Source organism: Calonectris borealis, chromosome 14 (assembly GCF_964195595.1).
Source record: "Calonectris borealis chromosome 14, bCalBor7.hap1.2, whole genome shotgun sequence".
Lineage (NCBI taxonomy): Eukaryota > Metazoa > Chordata > Aves > Procellariiformes > Procellariidae > Calonectris > Calonectris borealis.
The window spans coordinates 5970537-5990392 of NC_134325.1; the positions used below are offsets into that span (position 1 = coordinate 5970537).

The following is a 19856-nucleotide window of genomic DNA, read 5'->3' on the forward strand; positions in this document are numbered from 1 at the left end:
GGCTGCAACCCCACTCAATATGTGGATAGGGTTATTTTAGTCCCTTGGGCACCTGGACCTCCATTTAGTTCATGCCCCTTCTTAATTCTTCAGTGTCAGGCAGGGAGAGCCTTCAGGCCAGAGCTAGCGCCCTATAAGCAGTAGCAGAACCTCATGCCTCACAGCCTCTTAAAAAGTGAGACACTAATCTAGCCTGTTTGCATTTCATTGCAAGCGTTTCTGGAGATAAGTGTCCAAGCTTCACAGAGGTGATTACTGCTGTTGCTCTCTGAAAAGAGATGCTTTAATAGCATCATGTAGACCTGGCAAGAAGTAGTTCCAAAATCCATTTTGAAACTACTGTACAGTTCCACCCAACTCTCATTGGCCTTTCAAACGTTCTTCACTTGGGCTCCAAGCACAAGTTCTGCCAATTTCATATGAGAACTGTTCAATCTTTCACCTTCATCAAAATAAGCATTTATTTTGAAATATTATTATAGATGCAATACATTTTGTGGGTTTGTATCTATGATATTGTGCCCACTTAGTTTATTATGCTTTCTTACATTACTACCTCTCTAATGAGTACTTAAGATCTCTTGAACTTATTTCAGTTGCAAACCAACTATATGTCCAGGTTTGCTCACCCATGATTTGTTCTTCCAATCTTCTACTGCATCTATTAGGAATAAAATAAGTATAGCTGAAAGTAATTTATATAACATGAAGCCCTTCAGCATGAAGTGAGATACAATCATTAAAGAACAGCTCTACTCTTGGAGCACAAAGAGGTAACTGCAAAGAAAGCATGTATCTGTATCCCATACAAAAGTTAAGATACAAAATCACAGAGACATCCAAATTAAATTTTTTTCCACAGAGGTAAAAGCAAGCCAACACATTCAAGAACATGTTTAACTACTCAAATTACCATGCACATCAACCTTGAAATATTTGATTTTTGTTTTCACCATCATGTCAATCCAGTTGCTCCAACTGAATTTTGACCTCACTGTAATACACCATTATCATCAATACGCTATTAATTCTTGAAGATTTGTGACTGATGTGGACCTTGCTATGGGTATTTTTCTGTAAAACATTAAGCACTTCATAGTGTTGAAATTCTGTATTTTGTTACTGTTTTTTAAGACATAGCATGAAAAATTTGTTTAATGCAAGTCCCTGAAGACAGGTTTCCTTTCAAAATATTCATTATTAGATTTACTTGGACAGAAAAGTTGAAGTATGAAAGATTAATTTAGAGATCTGAAAGCAATCAAGTTTTACTTAAGCTAGGTAGGTACAAGGTCCAGCCTGTTCCCTCAGTTCTTATGATTCTGCCTATTTACCAGCTTTGGCCCAAACAGTTTCAGAGCTCCAGAGAGTCATTTACAGAAATAGACAAAGACTTTATAGTTTTCAGGATTCTTTAAAAAATGATATATTTTAAAGCTTTATGCAACTGTAGAAGAGAGGTCTGCCTGAAGGTTATCAAACTACTAAAAAGATGAATTATTTAAAAATCAGCAAATTTTATTCTGAAATGAAAAAGTGAAAAAACAAAGCAGTTTGGGACAAAAATTTGCAAGAAACATCAACTAGACCTATACTCATGCATAAAAGAGTAGAAGGTATGCTTAAAATCGAATATTTAAACTTTTGCTGTCAACATTCTTGAAATTCTGTATTTTATAACTGCATAATTTCCATTGCACGCTTTCTCTAGAAAGCTTTCAGGTGTCCTTCGGACTATGGGAGAACTAATACAACAACTATTTCTTGCATTATCCTTTATCCTTCAACTTTATAGTCTTCGAAAGCATCTGCCTATAAAGGCATAAGTCTTCTGTGCCATACAGGCTTCAACAGGATGCAATACAGCCTTGAAATGAGGACAAAGATCTCATTACACCAAGATGTAAAATCTTCCTTTTTGAGATTCTGAGGTGAATGAGTAGGATGTAATCTTAACCCTTCAATACTAAGAGCCTTCCAGTTAGCTGCAGATTTTCTGCTCTGGTGCATCTCTTGAAATCAGCACACATATTGTAAGGGACAAGTATCTTCTACAGTCACAGTGACTTTAAACAAAAGACTCATGCCTGCTACAGCATTTCAACGTGAGAAAATTTGAAGAGTTTAACCTGCTGGGAATTTTCAGCAGTAGTTTGAAACTTACTTCCAGAAATAATTTGTTTTGCCTGTCCCAGGCAAATTATGTTCTTAATATGCATTAGCTCTGGATTTTTTTTTTTTCTTCTTCTTTGGTTGTTTTGGTTTTTTTTAACTTCACATGAAAAATAGATTTGTGTGGAAGGAAGTTACAAGTTTAACAGCTATGTAAACTAAATCTTAACTGGTGTCAATTATTCTGATAAGCATTTCAAAACTCAAGTCCCATATTCCCTCGGTACAAGAAACTAACACAAGAATTTACCTCTTGGCATTTACTTGTACTATACGAACTTTTTTGTTCCATTGACATATAAGATATTACATTGCTTTCTAAACTGCTTTCAGTTGACTATTTCAACAAAAAGGTAAAGAGATCTATTGCACAATAAATCACGCACCCATCGTACAAAAATTCCAAGTAAAACATATTGGTTTATCTATATATACAGAGTTACAGGAAGCAAGAAAAAATGTTATTGCAACAAGAATTGACTGTAATAGGATGAAATATAAGTCCATTATAATCACAGTTTTCTAAGTATGCCGTAGAATAATCTTCATAGAGACATCACTAAACTGGAGAAAGCAGCTGATTACCTATCTTGCTGGTTTAGGAAAAAAAAAGCTTTACTATTCTATATATCCCCAGATTGCTGCAGATCTCAGTTCATGGGCAGAGCTGTAGCAGCTTGCATCTCTCTTCAAATAGGAAGGGCCAAACCAAAGCTATTGTTCTAAGCATTTAGAGCATGTTACCAAAAGTCTTGCACAAAGCAGATCAGGTTGTTCTTTTGTTCTGTTTTTAATATGTCTTTCACACAGAGACAACAATGGATTCCACTTCCCACACAGAGTTTACTGGGATTTAAAAAGGAAACTTCCAAGTCTAGGTATTCCACTGTTTAAAAAGTTTGATAATCCTGATTTTATTTGCCTTCAAGTATGGGCAATCATCAATAATTTTTAAAGCATATCTCCAGCAACATTGTCTTGCCAAAGCAAGTACATCAGAAATTGAAAATCCTTATGAAGTATTTTTGCCCCATAGAAATATGAGTTAGAAAGAAATCAGGAAGTTTATCCTATTACATCTGCAGAGGGCAATAAAACCTAATTCTTGCCATCATAACTACATTCTCCTTTAAGAGCTTAGACTTATGACAAGCTACCATGAGATGCTTGCTACCCATTTCATTCTCCCTCCTTCTAGATTTGTTCTTCCCTTTCTGAAATATTAGGCCTATTTAAGAAGCAATAAACTTGCACACAAACCCTTTTCAAGAGTTCTGTTAAAATAGCACAATGCATCTTAAGAGTCTTTTTTCTAGCTGGTTGTTTTGAAGCAGAACATGAAATCCACTAGTCCCATTAAAGGAATTTTCACTTGGCAAAAAATAAACCGAGGGAACCAAAGAATTATTATGGCAACAAATTTCTAAGCATGACTTGCACATGTTCTCTTTGGAAGCTGCTTTATTTGGTTTAAAAAAAAAAAAAAGTAGAGCTAAGAAAAGAACTACTTCTTGGTCAATAAGCTGGTGCAACCCCTCAAAAGCAGAGGGAGTTTTAATGGTATAGACTGCTATATTTGAAGAGCAATTTTATCATACACAATACATATATATGATATTTTTCATATACTGGAGATGTTCATAGGTAATAGTTTTTATTTGAGTAATATTACGCTTCTCTAAACCCTTCTATTATTCCTCCAGATTCAGCTACACACTTCTCAAAAGCTTCTGAAAACAGTATGTATTAAAGCAATAAAAAGCTTTTGGAGACAACACAACCCTAATCACAATCGGTACGAGTCCAGTCCACATATCAGTCTTGCATTTTGTCCTATAAAGCCAGGGGATGCAAACCCAGACTATTCACCATTAGGCAGGTCCAACATCCAAAGCAACCAATCAGGCTGACTGAAGAGAAACTAGAGGTTTCGCATCAGTAACTAAAATTACTCTGAATTACTTCGCCTCATGTTTCTCCTTTGTAAAAGACAAGCATGACACAGGCTCTACAGAAGAGCTAACACAGAGGATCTTTACCCTTGAGCAAAGAGATTTAAGCCTGTCCACTGCTGAAAATAAGATGAACCAAAAAAGCCACGACACAAATTCCTCGAGCAAATGCCCCCCACTGCAAGCTGGTAGCTAAGAGTACCTCATCCTGCTAATCCATAGATTATACACACAAAAAACATCCATAGATTACCTCAGCAAGAAAGTAACAAACAAAAAACCTCCAAGCACAGAAGAGATACAGGACAGGTAATTTAATGGCATCTAGGCAGCAATCCACATCTTTAGGTATGTCACTAAAAGAGCAGATTGCCCTGCTGAAAACTCCTTGTTAGAAAAACTGCAGTTAGAGACAGTCTTTCAAATGAGCAAACTAGAACCAGGTGTAAACTTAAAGCTAGGTCAAACCCCATGATAAATTGTCATACTCCTGTAGTCCTTTGAGACCAACAAGGTAGAGCTCCCTTACCCTGAAGGCCTGTATTAACTATTTTAGGGGTTTTTCCCCTTCATAAAAATAATTAAATGATGCAGAATATAACGGACAATTGAAGTTATTTCATGTAAAAACATAAATAACTTACTAGATGGTCCACATTTCATATTGTGAAGTCTCCTGTTCCGAGATAAGGATATCGTAGTAGACGAAGCATTAGAAACTGCCATTCCAGACACCTTTCACAAAGAACAAAGAAATCAGCAAGAAACCTTAAAAATCTCTTTATGGTCTATCAATAAATTTTTAGTAAACTCACTGCTTCATACTAGCTTACTAAAAAGTTATCAAAACACATCATTGTAAGTAAGTGTAAAAAGCATAGTCACTCTACTCAAGAGTCCAGTAAAGGAGCATCAAAGTGCATTATACTTAAAGACAGCAGGCAGATTTTAAGCCAGTTCAGCCAAAATGTCTGAAACTGCATATCCAAACACTGACCCCTGTGCCCTTCTCCATACTCCTTTTACTCTCAATTACAGCCTCTATACCATCAATGTGTATTTAACATAATTCTCAGTACAAACATTCTGCTGTTTTTGAAATTCTTATCACTCAGTTACAGTTATTTAAAATAATTTTAAAGTATATGCATGCATAAATCACTAAACATCATCATAATAATTAACAAAAAGTCTTGTAAGGTCCTGAACTCACACTATTTTCCAAGAACCTGATCCAAACTCCAGCAAAATCAACAGGTTTTTTTGTGGTGGTTTTTTGTTTGTTTTAAAAAAAATTCATAAACACCCAAGTTAGTTTTCAAAATGTTTCCTACCATCTTCTCCTTAATCTTTTCTTGTTGTTCTAACATGCAAAAATATATGACACCAGACTAAAGCTTTTATTCTCTTGTGTTTCCTTTCTCATAAGCACTTCTGCCTTGAGTTTTCTTGCATTAATTCTAAATATTGTGGTGAATGAAGCTTTCTTTTTCTCCAATAAATTGCCCTTTGGAATCCCAGTGTTTTTAGTCTATTAGACTTCATAATCATTTTTATAAATTGGTATGTCATGATAACATTGACTCCCCTCCTCATTCTTGCCATATTCACCTATTAATGCAACTTCCACTTCATTCTTCCATCTAGCAGTGGTGCCAGTCACAACCCCTCCACTCTCTTCCTGAACTCAAATTATTTACACACAGTGTAAATGAGTGGCATCACTTCTGAACCACAAACATACTGAGTCTCACCAGAGTACTGACAAGAACATAATCAATACTTGGCTGGGGGGGCGGGGTGGAAAACCCACAGGTTAGTTGTTAACAGTTAAAAATCAGTCATGATCACTAGTCATCCTACAGCTTCTAGGTAAATTGGAGGGACAACATCTTTCACACCGTTTAATGTGCCTTTGCTAAAACCACATTGCTCAACTTCTCTACACCCTCCTACCTTTGTTCTAGAACTGCCTACATCTGGGCTGAGTAACATTTTTCTCAATGTAACATGAACTTTTTGATCCTCAGAAGCCAATGATTTATAGTAAATTCTTCCTTATTAACGAAGCATCTAACTACATTTACCTAGTTTACTTAATACAGTAACATAAATGTTACAGCCATTTCATATTATTTCTTCACTTACTTCACCTCATGAAGAGCAGCAGCTATATCCTCTAAAATGTTCATATTTCAGTGACACATTAATTATAGAATGCAGTTTTCATTAGGGAAAATTCAGTGACAAATACAGTATCTGTTAATAAACAGCATTAGCTACAATGCATGATATCTACAGCGATACAAATAACTGCGCAAAATATTTCCAAAATAATATGATAAACGCCACCAGCTATGTCTACATAATTTTATTAGATTTATTGCATTTAATTTTCACGCCCTAGAATTTTATCATTCAAATTTCTCAGTCCTGTAAACAATTCTGTATTTTTAATATAGCAGGTGTTTTCTGTGTTCCAAATACCTACTTAGACATCTGACTGAAAACTGATCTCGGAAGCTATATCATTGACTAAGCCTTCACAGACATAAAATTCTGCAGCGAGCTTAACCACCATCGCTTAGTGTTGCTTTACCTCTTCCTCTTGAGGAAGCTTATTAAAAGCAAGAACATGTGAAAATGTATTGTTGTTAGTTTTAGACAGTTCAAATGGCTAGAAGAACCACTGTTCAGGTTCTTACCTTTTTAAAACTAACACTGAATATTTTTTTTTCCTTTCTCCTAAGCATATTTCTTACTGAAGTTTTCTGCTCAGTAGGCTAGCACACAAGGAAACAAAGAGCCTGTTACTGTATCTTGAATTCGGTGGGGCAAATCCACAAGCATTTGCTCTTATCAGTGGTTGATTTTGTTACCTGTTTGCAGTTATGTGGCACGTTTTTCTCTCCATTGAGCTTTTCCCAGAAAGAGCGGGGAGAAAGCAGAGAGAAAGGTGACTCCTCTGCAGAGCCATGAACAAGGGCTACAAAGCAAACTTTCCTCTTCCCACCCTCAAACAAGGGAGCGGGAACCACACACCCTAATTACATTTCAGCGACATGCCATGAGTGATATAGACAGGTTGCCAAGATAAACCACATCCAAAAACCAGTACTGAGTTGTAGCGATCTGATACTTCCAGCTCATTTACTTTTACTGACAAGTGAAAAGGCTCCTGTAAAACGATTATCGTTGGATGAGCCAGACCTTATATGGAGCAAGGATGCTTCACAGGACATATAACTATTTCTGAAGGAGCTAAAGCTAAAGCTCCTTCACTACTTAAACTCCTTAAACCTCAAGTTTCCTTCTGTTCATGACTCACACTCCTTATGCCTGGGATAAAACACACAGTCAACACTGTCTGAAGGACAAGTCCTGAAGAACCACATAGGGCAGAACAGCCATCAGAAATACTGGCGGTATCATGGTAAGGTACAGATATATTCAGGTAAGATAGGAGAAACACATTATCCCGATGACAACCAGAACACTTGTCCCTCAGACCGGTGCCGCCAGCCACTCCTCAGAGGGGTCTCGCCAGGCGGCAGCCAGCGCGGGAAAACCAGGCGCCATCTTGGGTCACGAGCAACGGTACCACGTCGCCTCCTCAGCCCAGGTCGCACCACGGTTCGAGGCAACCGACCGCGGCAAGGGGCTGCTCTCCTCGCGGGGGGCTCCTCAGAGAAAAGCCGCACGTCTCGGCGGCCTCGTCTCTCCGAGGAGGCGCCGCAGCCCTCTCACCAGCGCCCGGCCCCGCCGTGCCCACCCGCCGCCCCTCACAACGCCCGGCCCGCACCCCCTACCTGCGTCGCCGCGGCGAGGCCGCCCCCTCTCCGAGGTCCCGCGGCGCTATCTCGGCTGAGGGCAGGAGAACAAGGCAGGGTTCGCTCGGCCCAGGCAGCCCACCCCGCCCGGCCCGCCTCAGGGCTGCCGCCCGCCCACCACGGTGGCGAGGAAGGAGCCCCGCTATGCCCCGGCTGGCTCTTACCTGGGGAGCGGTAGGTCCCTGCTGAAGGAGACCTGCGCCCGGGCACCCCACGGAGACAGGGCTGGAAGGCAAAGGCGGCAGGTTAGTGACGGCGGGGACTGCCCTCTCCTCCCTCTCGTCCCGTCCCTGCGCCCTACCCGGCGGGAGGCTTACCCGGCAGCAGCCAGGCGCACAGCAGCGCCCCGAGGAGGAGCCGGGCCTCCATGCGGGCGGGCTAGCGGGTGGTCAGTGGTTTCCCGCGGAGCTGCGGCCCTCAGCGCCGGCCGTTACCTGCGCCCTGGGCTCACCCCGCCCTTTCGGGCGGGGCGGCCAGGGGTTTATCAGCCACCTGCCCGCCCTCCGCCCCCGGCCCTTCCCCGAGCGCCCACCGGGACGCCGCCCGTCGCCCTGCAGCGGAGCTCCCGGCCAGCTGCTGCCCCCGCAGCCGGGCGGCTCCGGCCCCAGTAACACTTCTCCCTGACTGCCCGTGCCGGGCGCTGACCTCCCTGGATCCTTACGTTTATTTCCACTTTTCCGTCCTTCTGGGGTTTAGGAAACGATTAGTGCCACGGCTTCTCAGCAGGAGCTGAAACCTCCGCGGTGGGCTGGTGTAGGGCTGTGCCCCACTCTAACGCGAACAAACCCGGGGCTTTGCCTTTGCTCCTGGGAATGTCGCACGACTGAAAACTGCCAGCTTGCGGAGAGCTGCCCGCTTGTGCTGAGAGGCAGCAAATGTCGATGCTCAACACGGAGCATTGGCCCCGACCCACTGAAACAGGTGTCAGAACTTGCGTAATGAAAGGTATCAGTAAGACATGAACTGAATGCAGTATGCAGCTAAGGTGTATGGATTATTTCCGTAGCTTCTTATAACTTTTTTTTTACTATAAATTCACACTCTTGAATTTGGAGCTCTTTGTGGACTTTTTTCCATTTTTTTTTTTTCTTGTGATTAAATTTGCTGTCCGTTTTACCTTCCTTCCATTATTTTTCTTCCCTTTTCTCTTCCCTCCGCCTATTGCTGTTACCTTTTTTCTGTTCTTTTCCCTTTCCCATCTGCTGTTGCCTCTCTCCCCATCGTTCTTCAGGGTTGCATATCTTATAACAGAAGCTTTAGAAGCTGCCCGTACCAGGTGAGAAACTGTCTCAGATGAAAAGGGGCCTTTTCTGACTGCTTTGGGAAGTCTGTTAACAGTAAGTCATTAAAAAGATCTTTTCTGCCTTTGTAATTTGTCCCTGTGGATTGTGTTTCTTACTGCAACAATTGTTTCATTTCTAATGAAATGATGGAAAACTAGTGATGTTTTCACTGAGAATTCTGTTCTCTCCTGTAAATGTTGGAGGGAGAATGTGTATGAGAGAAAAGAAAGCGAGACAGAAAACATATTCTTAACTTCAGCACAGCCTTTTCCCAATAATTTTTAGAATTACGTGCTAGCCTCAGCCTATAGCAGAGCCCATCTACTCCGAATGCACCATGCACTTGGCTTTGGTGCACTTTCTCTGATCCAGATTACATTAATGGAAGTAAAGAAAGTAGATCAAAAGCAACAGGAATCAGTTAACACAACACATTTTAATGTATTTCTTTGCCTATTAAATGGGCTGCCCGCTTTATTCATTTTCCCTTAATGCCACAAGTAGCAAACAATAACTGAAACTAGTTTAAAACTGATTTAGATGCAGTTTGATTTCTTGCTATGAAAGATTTAATTATCCAAAACTAATAAACAGTCATAATTGTACCATCTTTTAGCATCTGAAGTAATGGAAACTTCAGAACCATCTCATAAATTTTCTGATTATCAAACTTCCAGTTTTGGAGCATGGGATAGCTTTGTGGGTTTGTTTGCTTTGTATTTATGCACAGTAGAGCACAGGAGTTGATGTAACAGAGCCAGACTACCAGCCCACCAAGTTCGTTATCCTTTCTGTGGTGTGTCCTTTACCTGATGATTCAGAGCAGTTTTCACATCACCAAATGAAGTTAATTCCACAATATTTTACTACATGGAGGAGTTTCTGACTCCTGAAAAATTTATCTATATGATAAAAAAAAGTTACTTTCTTTCAAATGTACATAACTTTCAGCGTGTAAAAGATACATTCCTGTAAAGTCTTCTAGAAGTGATTGGTAGATATCAATGACTGTTATAGTCTACATGTAAATTTAAAGGAAAAATACATGGTATTTTATGTGTCCTTTAAATTTCATGTATCTCCTTCCTTTTCTTTTCAAATATAAGACAATTTTGTTTTGCATATGCAGGGAAGAAATTCTATAGCTGTATGCCTAATGCTTGGATAGAATAGCTTTTCAATATTGTGTGATAGGTAGAAGACAAATGATTTGTGTACTAGTAGTTGCACTTCTAAGAGAAAATTGTTTTCTGAAAATAGTTTTTGTATTTGTTTGTACACAGGCTTAAAATGCATTCCTCTCTTATTCCTGACACTTGATATGAGAAATGGGTGGTGTACATACCATTGAAATATTCCGATACAGCAAAACCATCTTCTGAAAGGGGTAAGAGCAATTTCTAAAGGAGCTGGTTAGCTTACAAAGGTTATCACACAGAAGTAATAAAACAGATTCCACTTTGTATTTTGCAGCACGGAATTTTTTGTCATGCCTTTATATGTATTCATACAAGTTTTCACTCTGTTGGAAGAAGGAGCAGGTATGCTACCTGTGCTTATGTAAACCCCATTCTCTCTGGAGTTATGTGGGTAAAGCTGATTCTGCAAGGAGACTAAGGGACATAGGTTAGCAGGTTAGCAGCTAACTCCACCTGCTTCCAGCATGATTGCAGAAGTCTTTATTATTCCCTACATTAGGGAAAGTGGGAGAAGAACCAGTCCAAGACAAAATTACCTAGAAGAGATTAGTCTGAAATAGGCTCCTTTTCAGGTACTCTGAGGTTGATTCTTGTGCAGTTACTCACAGTAGGCATGTCAGAGGCTACATTTGTAAGCAACAATATTCTGTTAGTGGAAAAGGCTGGTGGAAATCAGACTTAGACAGTGATACATCAGATTCACCCTGCTTACCTAAAAATAAAAAATTGGGATTATTTGCAGTAGAGCAACTTATTGAAGCAAATTATTCTTTTTTTCCCCTCCAGGTGTTAGCATGCTTTAAATTTCACATATTTGTGCTTTTCTGAAATAGTAGAGCTAGTGACATACATACATACCTACAAGGACAAAGGAGAAGTTTGGGTGTGAGCTCTCTGCTGTTTGAGAAGCACCAGTTGTAAAAATCAGCCCAGCGAAAAGGCGGTCCGTGCAAGGCCAGGTAACACATTGGGGGCGGGGGCGGGGGGCGGGGGGGGGAGGGGAGGGAGAGGGAGAGCTTTTCTTTATCTTTTACTTTTTCTTTCTCTTTTGCTTTGGCCTTAAACAACCACAGCCTGGGGTCGCAGGGAGGTTATCGCTACCCGGCGGCTCGTACCGCTAAAGCAGCGAGACGGGAGCGGCGGCGGCGGACGAGGGCCGGGGATGCTGTAGGTGGCGGCGGCGGCCGAGAGCGACGGGCGCGCCTCCCACCCCCCCGGGGCGCGGCCTCGCCGGCGCAGCCGCCTCGCGCAGCGCCCGCACCCCGCGCACTCCCCGCACCCGCGCAGCGCCCGTACCCCGCGCACCATGGAGCGCCGGGTCGCCCGTGAGTTCCGGCACAAGGTAAGAGAGCGGGGCCGCGGGGCCCACGGACACCCGGGGTCGCGTCACCGGGCGAGCACAGGCTGTAGGGAGAGGTGCTCCCCCGCGGCCTGGAGGGAGGCGAAGCGCCGGGCTGGGGCACGGCTCTTGGCGCCGGGGGGGCCTGGGGCGTGCTGCCAGTGATGCCCGCGGGTGAACGCTGCCTGTGAGCGATGGGGAAGGGAGAAGCTCGGGGAACTTGGCGCTGCCGTGCCAATGGCGCGGAAAAGCGGCTGGCAGCCTCCTGTGAGAGGGTGGTCGTAAAGCTTAAAACCCTTAAAAAGGGAGGGAGAAAAGAGGAAGAACATTCCCCGATGCATGAGCTTTTTCAGGGCTTGATACAATGTATTTTATTTTAATATCATGTAAAAAATGTTGCACGCGGTCAACTTCAGGGAAGGCAAAAGTGCAGGTGCTGAAGTCCAGGCCCAGGCACTTCCCGTTTGCAGCCGCTGCTCAGAAGACTTAAGTTCCACCTTAACGTTAACGAGTGCAATTGTGCATGTGCAGTCATGTGCAAATGCACTTGATACATGAAGCGACCCAGTCTGCCTGGCACGTCATTTGTGTGTCATTTACCCAGTTAAATAAGTGCTCAGCAGAGTTGAAAATTGTATGAGCAAAGTAAGCTCAAAAAGCTCTGTTTAAGGAAAGGAGAGGAAAAATGGTTTAGGCATTTAAGAGATGTTTTTGCATAGCCATTTAGGACTGTCTCAGACTAAAGTTTTCAGTACTGTTTTGGGGGGGGGGTGTGGGGGAGGTTGTGGTTGGTTTTGGTTTGGTTTGGTTTTTCGTCAGCTAGGGAGTGGAATTTCTTCCAAGTAGTGTAATGTTATGTTTTATAGAAGTATCACCTGGTAATAAAGCCCTTAATTAAAGAATTGTTAGGATGAAGTAGAGGGACTGCAAATAAACACCTATGTGACAAACTGGAGTTCAAAAACATTGAGGACCTGGATACTCTGTAGTGATGACTATAGCCATCTAGCAGTTATTTCTGCCTTGCTAGCTATTACTGTATAACTCAACAGTGGTTGTGCAACATATCTATAAAGACTGGTTCCTAGGCAGATGGTTACCATCTTGAACTTTAAACCTTTTCCCTTTCATTGCTGCTATAATTCATAAATCATTCTAGTCCCACCCCTGATAACGTAAGACTTATTGTCAGCGTTTGTTGGTGCAAATAAGTAGGATCTGAAAACTTTATCTGAGTTAGAGGATACTGAAACAGGTCATTTCTTTAAATTATTTCGTACTGTCCTGCTTCTAGTGGCCTCTGTGGCAATTTTAATGTCTTGGATACTTACTTTTTCTGTGTCAAAGTAGTGAAAATGCTCAGCCAGAGGATCTGAGTTTCCTCAATGATTTGCCACTTTCGTATTATTTTTTTTCTTAGTAATTTTAATCAGTTCTCCCTATCAATCAAGCAGCAATGCAAAATATATAATATATGCAAATATATTGGCCAGTTCTTCCATTTCCCTCAATAGTTTTTCAAAGGCTGTGTATCTGAATTAGAACTTTATATATTATTCTTTGAAAGCTGACAGATTGGACTAGTGCTACAGTAGTGCATTACTGTAATCTGAACTTTTTCCACACCAAAAAGTGCTTTTTTCCCCTACAACTAATATTCTACTGGATAAATTTATATAGACCTGTTGCCAGATTTTATTTTTCTTTTGTGTGTAGGTGCAGTTTTTGTGATGACTCCTTAATTTCTGTGAAAAACAGTGCAATTTATATAGTGAGACATAGAGCATAAGCAACTCTCTATTTGTGTTCTAGGATTGTAAATTATACAACTACTATGAAGATACCCCTAAATAATCACAGAAAGGTTGAGGTTGGAAGCAATCTTTAGAGGTCATCTGCTCCAACCCTTCTGCTCAAGCATAGCCATCTAGGGCAAGGACTCTGTCCAGATGGTTTTTTTAATATTCTTCGTTTAAAAGCTGTGAAATCATCTATCCCATATCTCTACAGTTATTTTCTCGAGAAATAGAGAGATACTAAAATACTTATCTGATCCAAGTTACACCATGTCACCAGTGATTTTTTTTTTTTTTGAACATGCAGGGGCATGATCTTTTAGAATTTATGAAATTGGAGTCATCTCTTAGAAGCTGTTGATGAGCCTAGGTAAAGTGTATGTCTACAGTAAGACTCTGTCCCAAGGTGTTAATGAATTAAGAAAATGGTAAGAAATGCAGGTGACTACAATGAAGTGATAATAGAAGGCAACAGGAGAAGAATGACCTAATTAGAGAGATGGCTCAGGAAGATTAACCCTGCTGAGTGTTCTGAATATATAAGAAGTCACTTGGATGTTTGTTTTTGTCAGAGGATGAGGAAGTTGCTGGTGCAGGGTGAGAAGTGCAGGAATCAAACAGGAAAACTGAATGTTGTGTGAGAAGAAATGGCAGGCTTTAGATATGGTGCTCCAGTTCCTGAGAGAGAGTGGGGATGTGTCCATCAGCTAGCGTATCAGAAGAAAAATGTAATGTTTTTACTGGTTGCTTTTCTGATCAGAAGAGGTAATGATGGTTTTGCTCTTTGCTGTGTAGGGTTGCTGTGTAGGGTTGATGTGCTTAAACATTTAATGTTCTTCATGAGACACCGCTCATACAGTCCCTTAGCTAGCACTAGGGATTGAGTTCTGTATACCAGAACCAAAGCTGATTTATATGTTGTATTTTTCCTGATGGGGAAGGGAAAAATGGGTGTTGGACTTAGTTTTACATGTGTCACCTTGCCTTGAGTCTGTATACAGTATTGGTGAACCAGTCAGTTTTGAGTGCAACCATTTTATTTCCTTTTAAGGCAGACTTTTTCTTCTGTGTTTTGAAATTCACTGTGAATAAATTGGTTTACTTGCTAGTATTACTGTCAAGCAGTCTTGTCCTGCGTGTAGCTTTTTGGCCTTTAGCTATTTTGAAAGTGTCTTTCTCCAGAGGAGACAAGTAATAGAAAACCACCTGTATGTGGAGTCTTGCTGGCTTTAGAGAGCCAAAAGGGACAAAGGGAATATGAAGCATGTATTTAGTTTAGAATATAATGCAAACCATTGCAAACCTAGAAAGAAAGGGCTTTTCTTTAAATATGCAAATTGGTCCTCAGACTTCATGTCACAGTAATACTAGCCTTTAGGTCAGATGTAAATTGTTTTCCTAAACATTAAGCTTGTCCAAATGTAAAACTAATGTGGTGTGACCTCTCACTGCAAGTAATATCACTGGGGATCTTGCTGTCACTGAATATAAATTGAACTCCTCATATGAGAATTCTTGGGGGGGTTTTTTGCTTTATTTTACTGTAATTATCCAAGAGCAGGCATAGTAATATGACACTGGTTTAAGTAAAGGTACTATTAGTGGGGGATGAAAGAATGACTAGCAAGCTCTATCAGTTAAGAGCTGGAGCAAAGAGGAACAGAAGTGTAGCAGTTTGCATAATGTTAGAAGTAAGATCCTGAAATCAGTGGTTTGGATGACAGAATATAGATTATAATCATCTCAGTGTGGTGGCTTTATCTGTGACATCATGTGCTATATTAATGAATGGCCAAAAAGGTTTCTGAAAACATTTATTCAACAGTACAGTGATTATCAGGTAAGGCAAATATGATAGTATTGTAGTAATACTACTGCTGAGGGGAAATCTAGCATACAGAGTAATCAGTATTTACGCCTTGTCCAATTGTTGTAATACTAATTTTAAAAAGTCTTGTTATGAGTTTCACATTATGAGGTAATACTCTATTGATAAAATGTGTTTATCTTTTAAAAAAAAAAAAAAAAAAAAGTCTTTCCCTATTGAAATCTTTGCTCTATAGCTTAAGAATTTGTGAAAGCCTTCTATGTTCAACCTTTGTGGCTATTTAGTCAGAGATTTTACAATGTTCTTGGGTTTTCAGGTTAATCTACTCATTGACAATGAAGCGGAGAAGGATTACCTTTATGATGTGCTGCGAATGTACCACCAGTAAGATCTAGCTTTATATATGTTTGTGTAGAATTTTACTAATGTTCTTAAATGTAAGGAGTGAATATTCAAGATTTTACGTGGTCCTTCTGTATGCTACTGGAAAAGCAGTTGAAGAATAGTTTTTCTTCTGTTTAATGAAGTCCTATACTTTTACAGTGTAGCCTGCAGACAAGGAAGGAGCGTGTCTGTAATCACCCATAAAGTTACTTCGGCTTTATGACTTGGCAATTTTGTAAAAGAATTTAGTGGATTCATATTGGGGGGTAAAAAAAAGCACTTGGATGATAAAACTGTTCTTAGGAAACAGGAAGAGAGCATTAATCAAATTCATTAATATTTCCAAATAATGGTTATTTATTTGCAACAGAGGTTTTCATTGAGTTTGCTTTTCAAAGATTTTTTGCTAACTGTTCAGATAAAAATTTGCAACTCTTTTATCTGAAAGCAGAAAAAATTTAATCTGGGTATCTGTTTGGCATGTTTAACAACTCTGGCTTATTATAACATAATGGGAAAAAAATGGTAAGGTGATAGGCCTATTACCAATCCTTTTGCTGAACTGATTTAAACCACAGTTGCTTAGGACCTATATCATTGCAAATGAGATCAGCGTCTGATCCATTGTTTTTCAAAGAAGATGAGAATGTATTTTCCACTCATCATAGACAAGTGCCTCTGATAGACATTGTTTCCATTCATATCTTAATAGCGTCTCAGCTGAGTGAAATGTAGATGTTTCCATCTGATGTTTGCACTGAGCTATAGTTATGGGTGTATTCAGCTGCATATCTGATTCAGTTTCACTCAGGTCTGTCTAATTGCTTCTGCATTCATAAAGCCTGTTGTTTGGAAAGCCAGTTGATTCAGTAGCTCTTAATTATTTAAAATCTTCTTGCAGTTACAAAATTAACAATGCATATGGTAACTTTTCTTCAATTTCCAAGATTGCAGTGACTTGAGCAAGATTTCCAGTATCTCTGTGAACATATGTTGATGATGCATCACTTTTTTTGAATACGTTATGAAGTATTCCAGGGCAAAAATATGTGCAATTGCTGTTGGTGTTAACATTTAATGTCTGCTTCACTGTGAATAGCATTTCCAAAAGTATTTGACCTCTAATCCCATGTAATATGCATTCCTGATCTGTATTTTCAGTGCATATGCCTCCGAAATATTGTATGCAAGGAAATGTAAATTAAAAGAGAAGGAACAGCAAATAGTATAGACTAAGTTTAACTGGATGTTGTGTAGGAATAGCTCTACTGAATCTTAGGGAGCTGTTACTCCACTTTTGCAGCTGGGCAACAAAGTACATTTTCTAAACCTATAACTATCTCAGTGCTGACAATATCAAGGAGACTACTTTGCATAGCTCTCATAAAACAGATGTTCACAGCGGGTTAACTTCTGTGGATTTTGTTTATTGGTTGACGGCCCTTCAGTTTTGATTTGAAAAAAAATTGTAAAACTTAAACCAAGTCTTTGCTGTAGCTACTGAGTATCTTTTTTTTTTTTCTTTCCCCTGAATCAAAACAATTTGTCAGTCCTCTAAGTTCAGGAGAGGAAGGAGCTTGTAGCCTAGATCCACTTAGAAGGATTGCTAACTAATAAGGAAACAAAAATCTAGTAGGCAGGTATATCTGATCTGGAAAGTTATTTCCAAACGGTTCCATAAATCTTTTGGGGACTCTGAGAATGAAACTAAAGATGTCGTCTATAAAAGTGATGTGTGTGACCTTAAGAGATAAAGGCAATATATACGAGATTTTCATTTTATTTTGAATGTAGTTGTTATTCCTCTTTGCTTAGAGAAGGCTTGCTTTCTTAGAGGCTATTTTACTTTGGTTAAACTAATATCTACATAAATAACTTTTTTAGTAGGTTGAAGGGACATGCAAATTTTAAAGCCATGTGTACACCAAGTTATTAAATAATGCTTTGTGTTGGTGTGTTGATTACCCGTGCCTGTTTTCTCACTGTGTTTTTGTAGATCTATGAATCTCCCAGTGCTTGTGGGAGACCTAAAACTCGTGATTAATGAACCAAGCAGATTGCCTCTATTTGATGCTATCCGCCCACTTATCCCATTAAAACACCAGGTGGAATATGATCAGCTTACACCCAAAAGATCACGGTAAGAGAATGCAGAACAATGCAGCTAACTTAAATACAAGCAGGAAATACTGACTGAGCTTTCAGATAAAATCCGAGTAAAATATGGGTCACCTGTGTTGAGCTGGGCATAATTTTTTTACTTTTGCTATATTTGCTAGAAGTACAATTTTGAGCTACCTGAAATTGTTTGCCAAGTAGTTTAATCTAGCAGGACATAGGAGTCAAAAACAATGCTTTCCAGTTGAAACAATCTTTTCTCATTTTTCCTGAATTTAATAATAAAAAAATTCTTAAAGCTCTAACCCTCTAGAAGCAGACAGCTTCAGTGATTGCAGGTGTCTTTTCTTATGAAAAATATCTGATGGCTTTAGCTAACACACATCCATCCAAACTTCAGTCAACTTGCTTTTTTTCATGCCTAAATGTTATAGGAGAAAAATAATGTGTAACTTTCATATGAAACGTTATTGCCACGAAGTGCTATGCAGCTGAACAGTCAAGAATCTTCCATTTTTGCAGAAAGCTGAAAGAGGTGAGATTGGATCGTTTGCATCCTGAAGGACTTGGAATAAGTGTGAGAGGTGGAGTGGAATTTAGCTGTGGCCTCTTCATCTCCCAGTTAGTTAAAGGAGGACAGGCAGACAATGTTGGACTTCAGGTGAGAAAATTATATTCATGGCTGCTGCGCTGCAAAAAGCCTTTTGCTACAATGTTAGGGAAGCAGGCAATAAGAATTGTTCTTTAATATCTAGAAATAGCTATTGCTAACATGCTCTTCGTCTCTTGTAATGAAATTCATAAAATATGTAAGTCAATGTCATAGTAAATACCATTATACCAATGGTGAATCACATTATTAAAGTTGTTCTTTTCTTTTCACCAGTTTTAATGATATGTAAACCTTTTCTTCATATTTGGGATATGATAATTTTTGAAGATAAAAGGGCTTTCTGGAGTGTTTATACTTCATGAGTGGCAACAGTTAAATGTAAGCAGATGGAAAGAAAGATCTCTAACTAGACTGTGGAAGAGCATTTTAAGTTGCCAAATTCTGATTAAATGTAGAACAGAGCATATAAATACTAAAAATGTTAATTCCATCTTGCACTGATATAATTTGTGTCATGAAGTGTTTATTTGAACGTCATGTATAAATTGTGGGGGTTTTGGTTTATGCAATGGAAGTACATAAAAGAAGGAACCTGTTTTTAACCATTTCCAGTATCCTTTGTACTGCATAGAATTGCACTTTCAGTTATTAAATTTTAGATTGGCACAAATAATTATGTATAGAAACACATTTTTTCTATATCAGTATTTATGCAATCCGCATTAATGAAGTTTTGGGTGTTTGATTTTTTTGAGTGTGTCATTTCTTGCTCATATATGTCTTAGTGAAGAGAGAAGTGCACAGTTGCTGTGGCAAATGTCTGCATCTTTCTATGCTTTCAAAGCTGATAAGAGTGTATTAAAGGTCTGTGTTTCTGAGTAGAAAGGCTGATATGCCTGGCTAACTTCAATTTGTTGAGTGTGAATAGTTGCTGGAAGTATTAATGTTTAAGAATTATATTTAATACTAGTCCAAAATGTATTAGACTGGCATGATTCATTACAGTGTTTAATTAAACTAATGTATTTTGTAGATATGCTTCAGTGTAACCCCACAACTCTCTAGATTAAAAAAAAAAAGCCTCTGTCTACAAGGCAAAGTTAGGGTACTGTGTTTGTCTAATTCATGTTCAGAGCTTTCTAAAATTTAAATAAGTGTTCCTCTCTCTGTTTGCATACATGCACGTGCCCTTTTGTTTGTGCATTCATACCTATATATCCCATTCACTAATTCAGAATCACCATTGAATTAGTTCCATCTTCTGGCAGCCTGCTCTGGACAGGCACGTGACCGGCCCCCTGGATGCTTTGAGAAGCTCCTTCTTAGAACAAAACTACAAATT

At 39.6% G+C, this 19856-nt stretch overlaps 2 protein-coding genes across 3 annotated transcripts in view; one reads left to right on the forward strand and one right to left on the reverse strand.

The window, feature by feature from the left end:
• The window catches only part of OTOG (otogelin), a 104333-nt gene extending 96010 nt beyond the window's left edge, over positions 1 to 8323 (reverse strand). The window contains exons 1-4 of the mRNA XM_075163088.1: positions 8272 to 8323; positions 8119 to 8179; positions 7934 to 7988; positions 4769 to 4859 (exon numbers count right to left, since the gene is read on the reverse strand). Coding sequence (XP_075019189.1) covers positions 4769 to 4859; positions 7934 to 7988; positions 8119 to 8179; positions 8272 to 8323 — 259 coding nt within the window. The remainder of the gene's footprint in view (positions 1 to 4768; positions 4860 to 7933; positions 7989 to 8118; positions 8180 to 8271) is intronic.
• A 3340-nt stretch (positions 8324 to 11663) lies between these two features.
• The window catches only part of USH1C (USH1 protein network component harmonin), a 52058-nt gene continuing 43865 nt past the window's right edge, over positions 11664 to 19856 (forward strand). Inside the window, exons 1-4 of one of the 2 annotated variants that reach the window (XM_075163089.1) lie at positions 11664 to 11778; positions 15716 to 15783; positions 17780 to 17923; positions 18424 to 18562. In XM_075163089.1, the coding sequence (XP_075019190.1) occupies positions 11743 to 11778; positions 15716 to 15783; positions 17780 to 17923; positions 18424 to 18562 (387 nt within the window). In that variant the 5' untranslated portion in view covers positions 11664 to 11742. The remainder of the gene's footprint in view (positions 11779 to 15715; positions 15784 to 17779; positions 17924 to 18423; positions 18563 to 19856) is intronic. The other variant, XM_075163090.1, reaches the window with a different exon arrangement.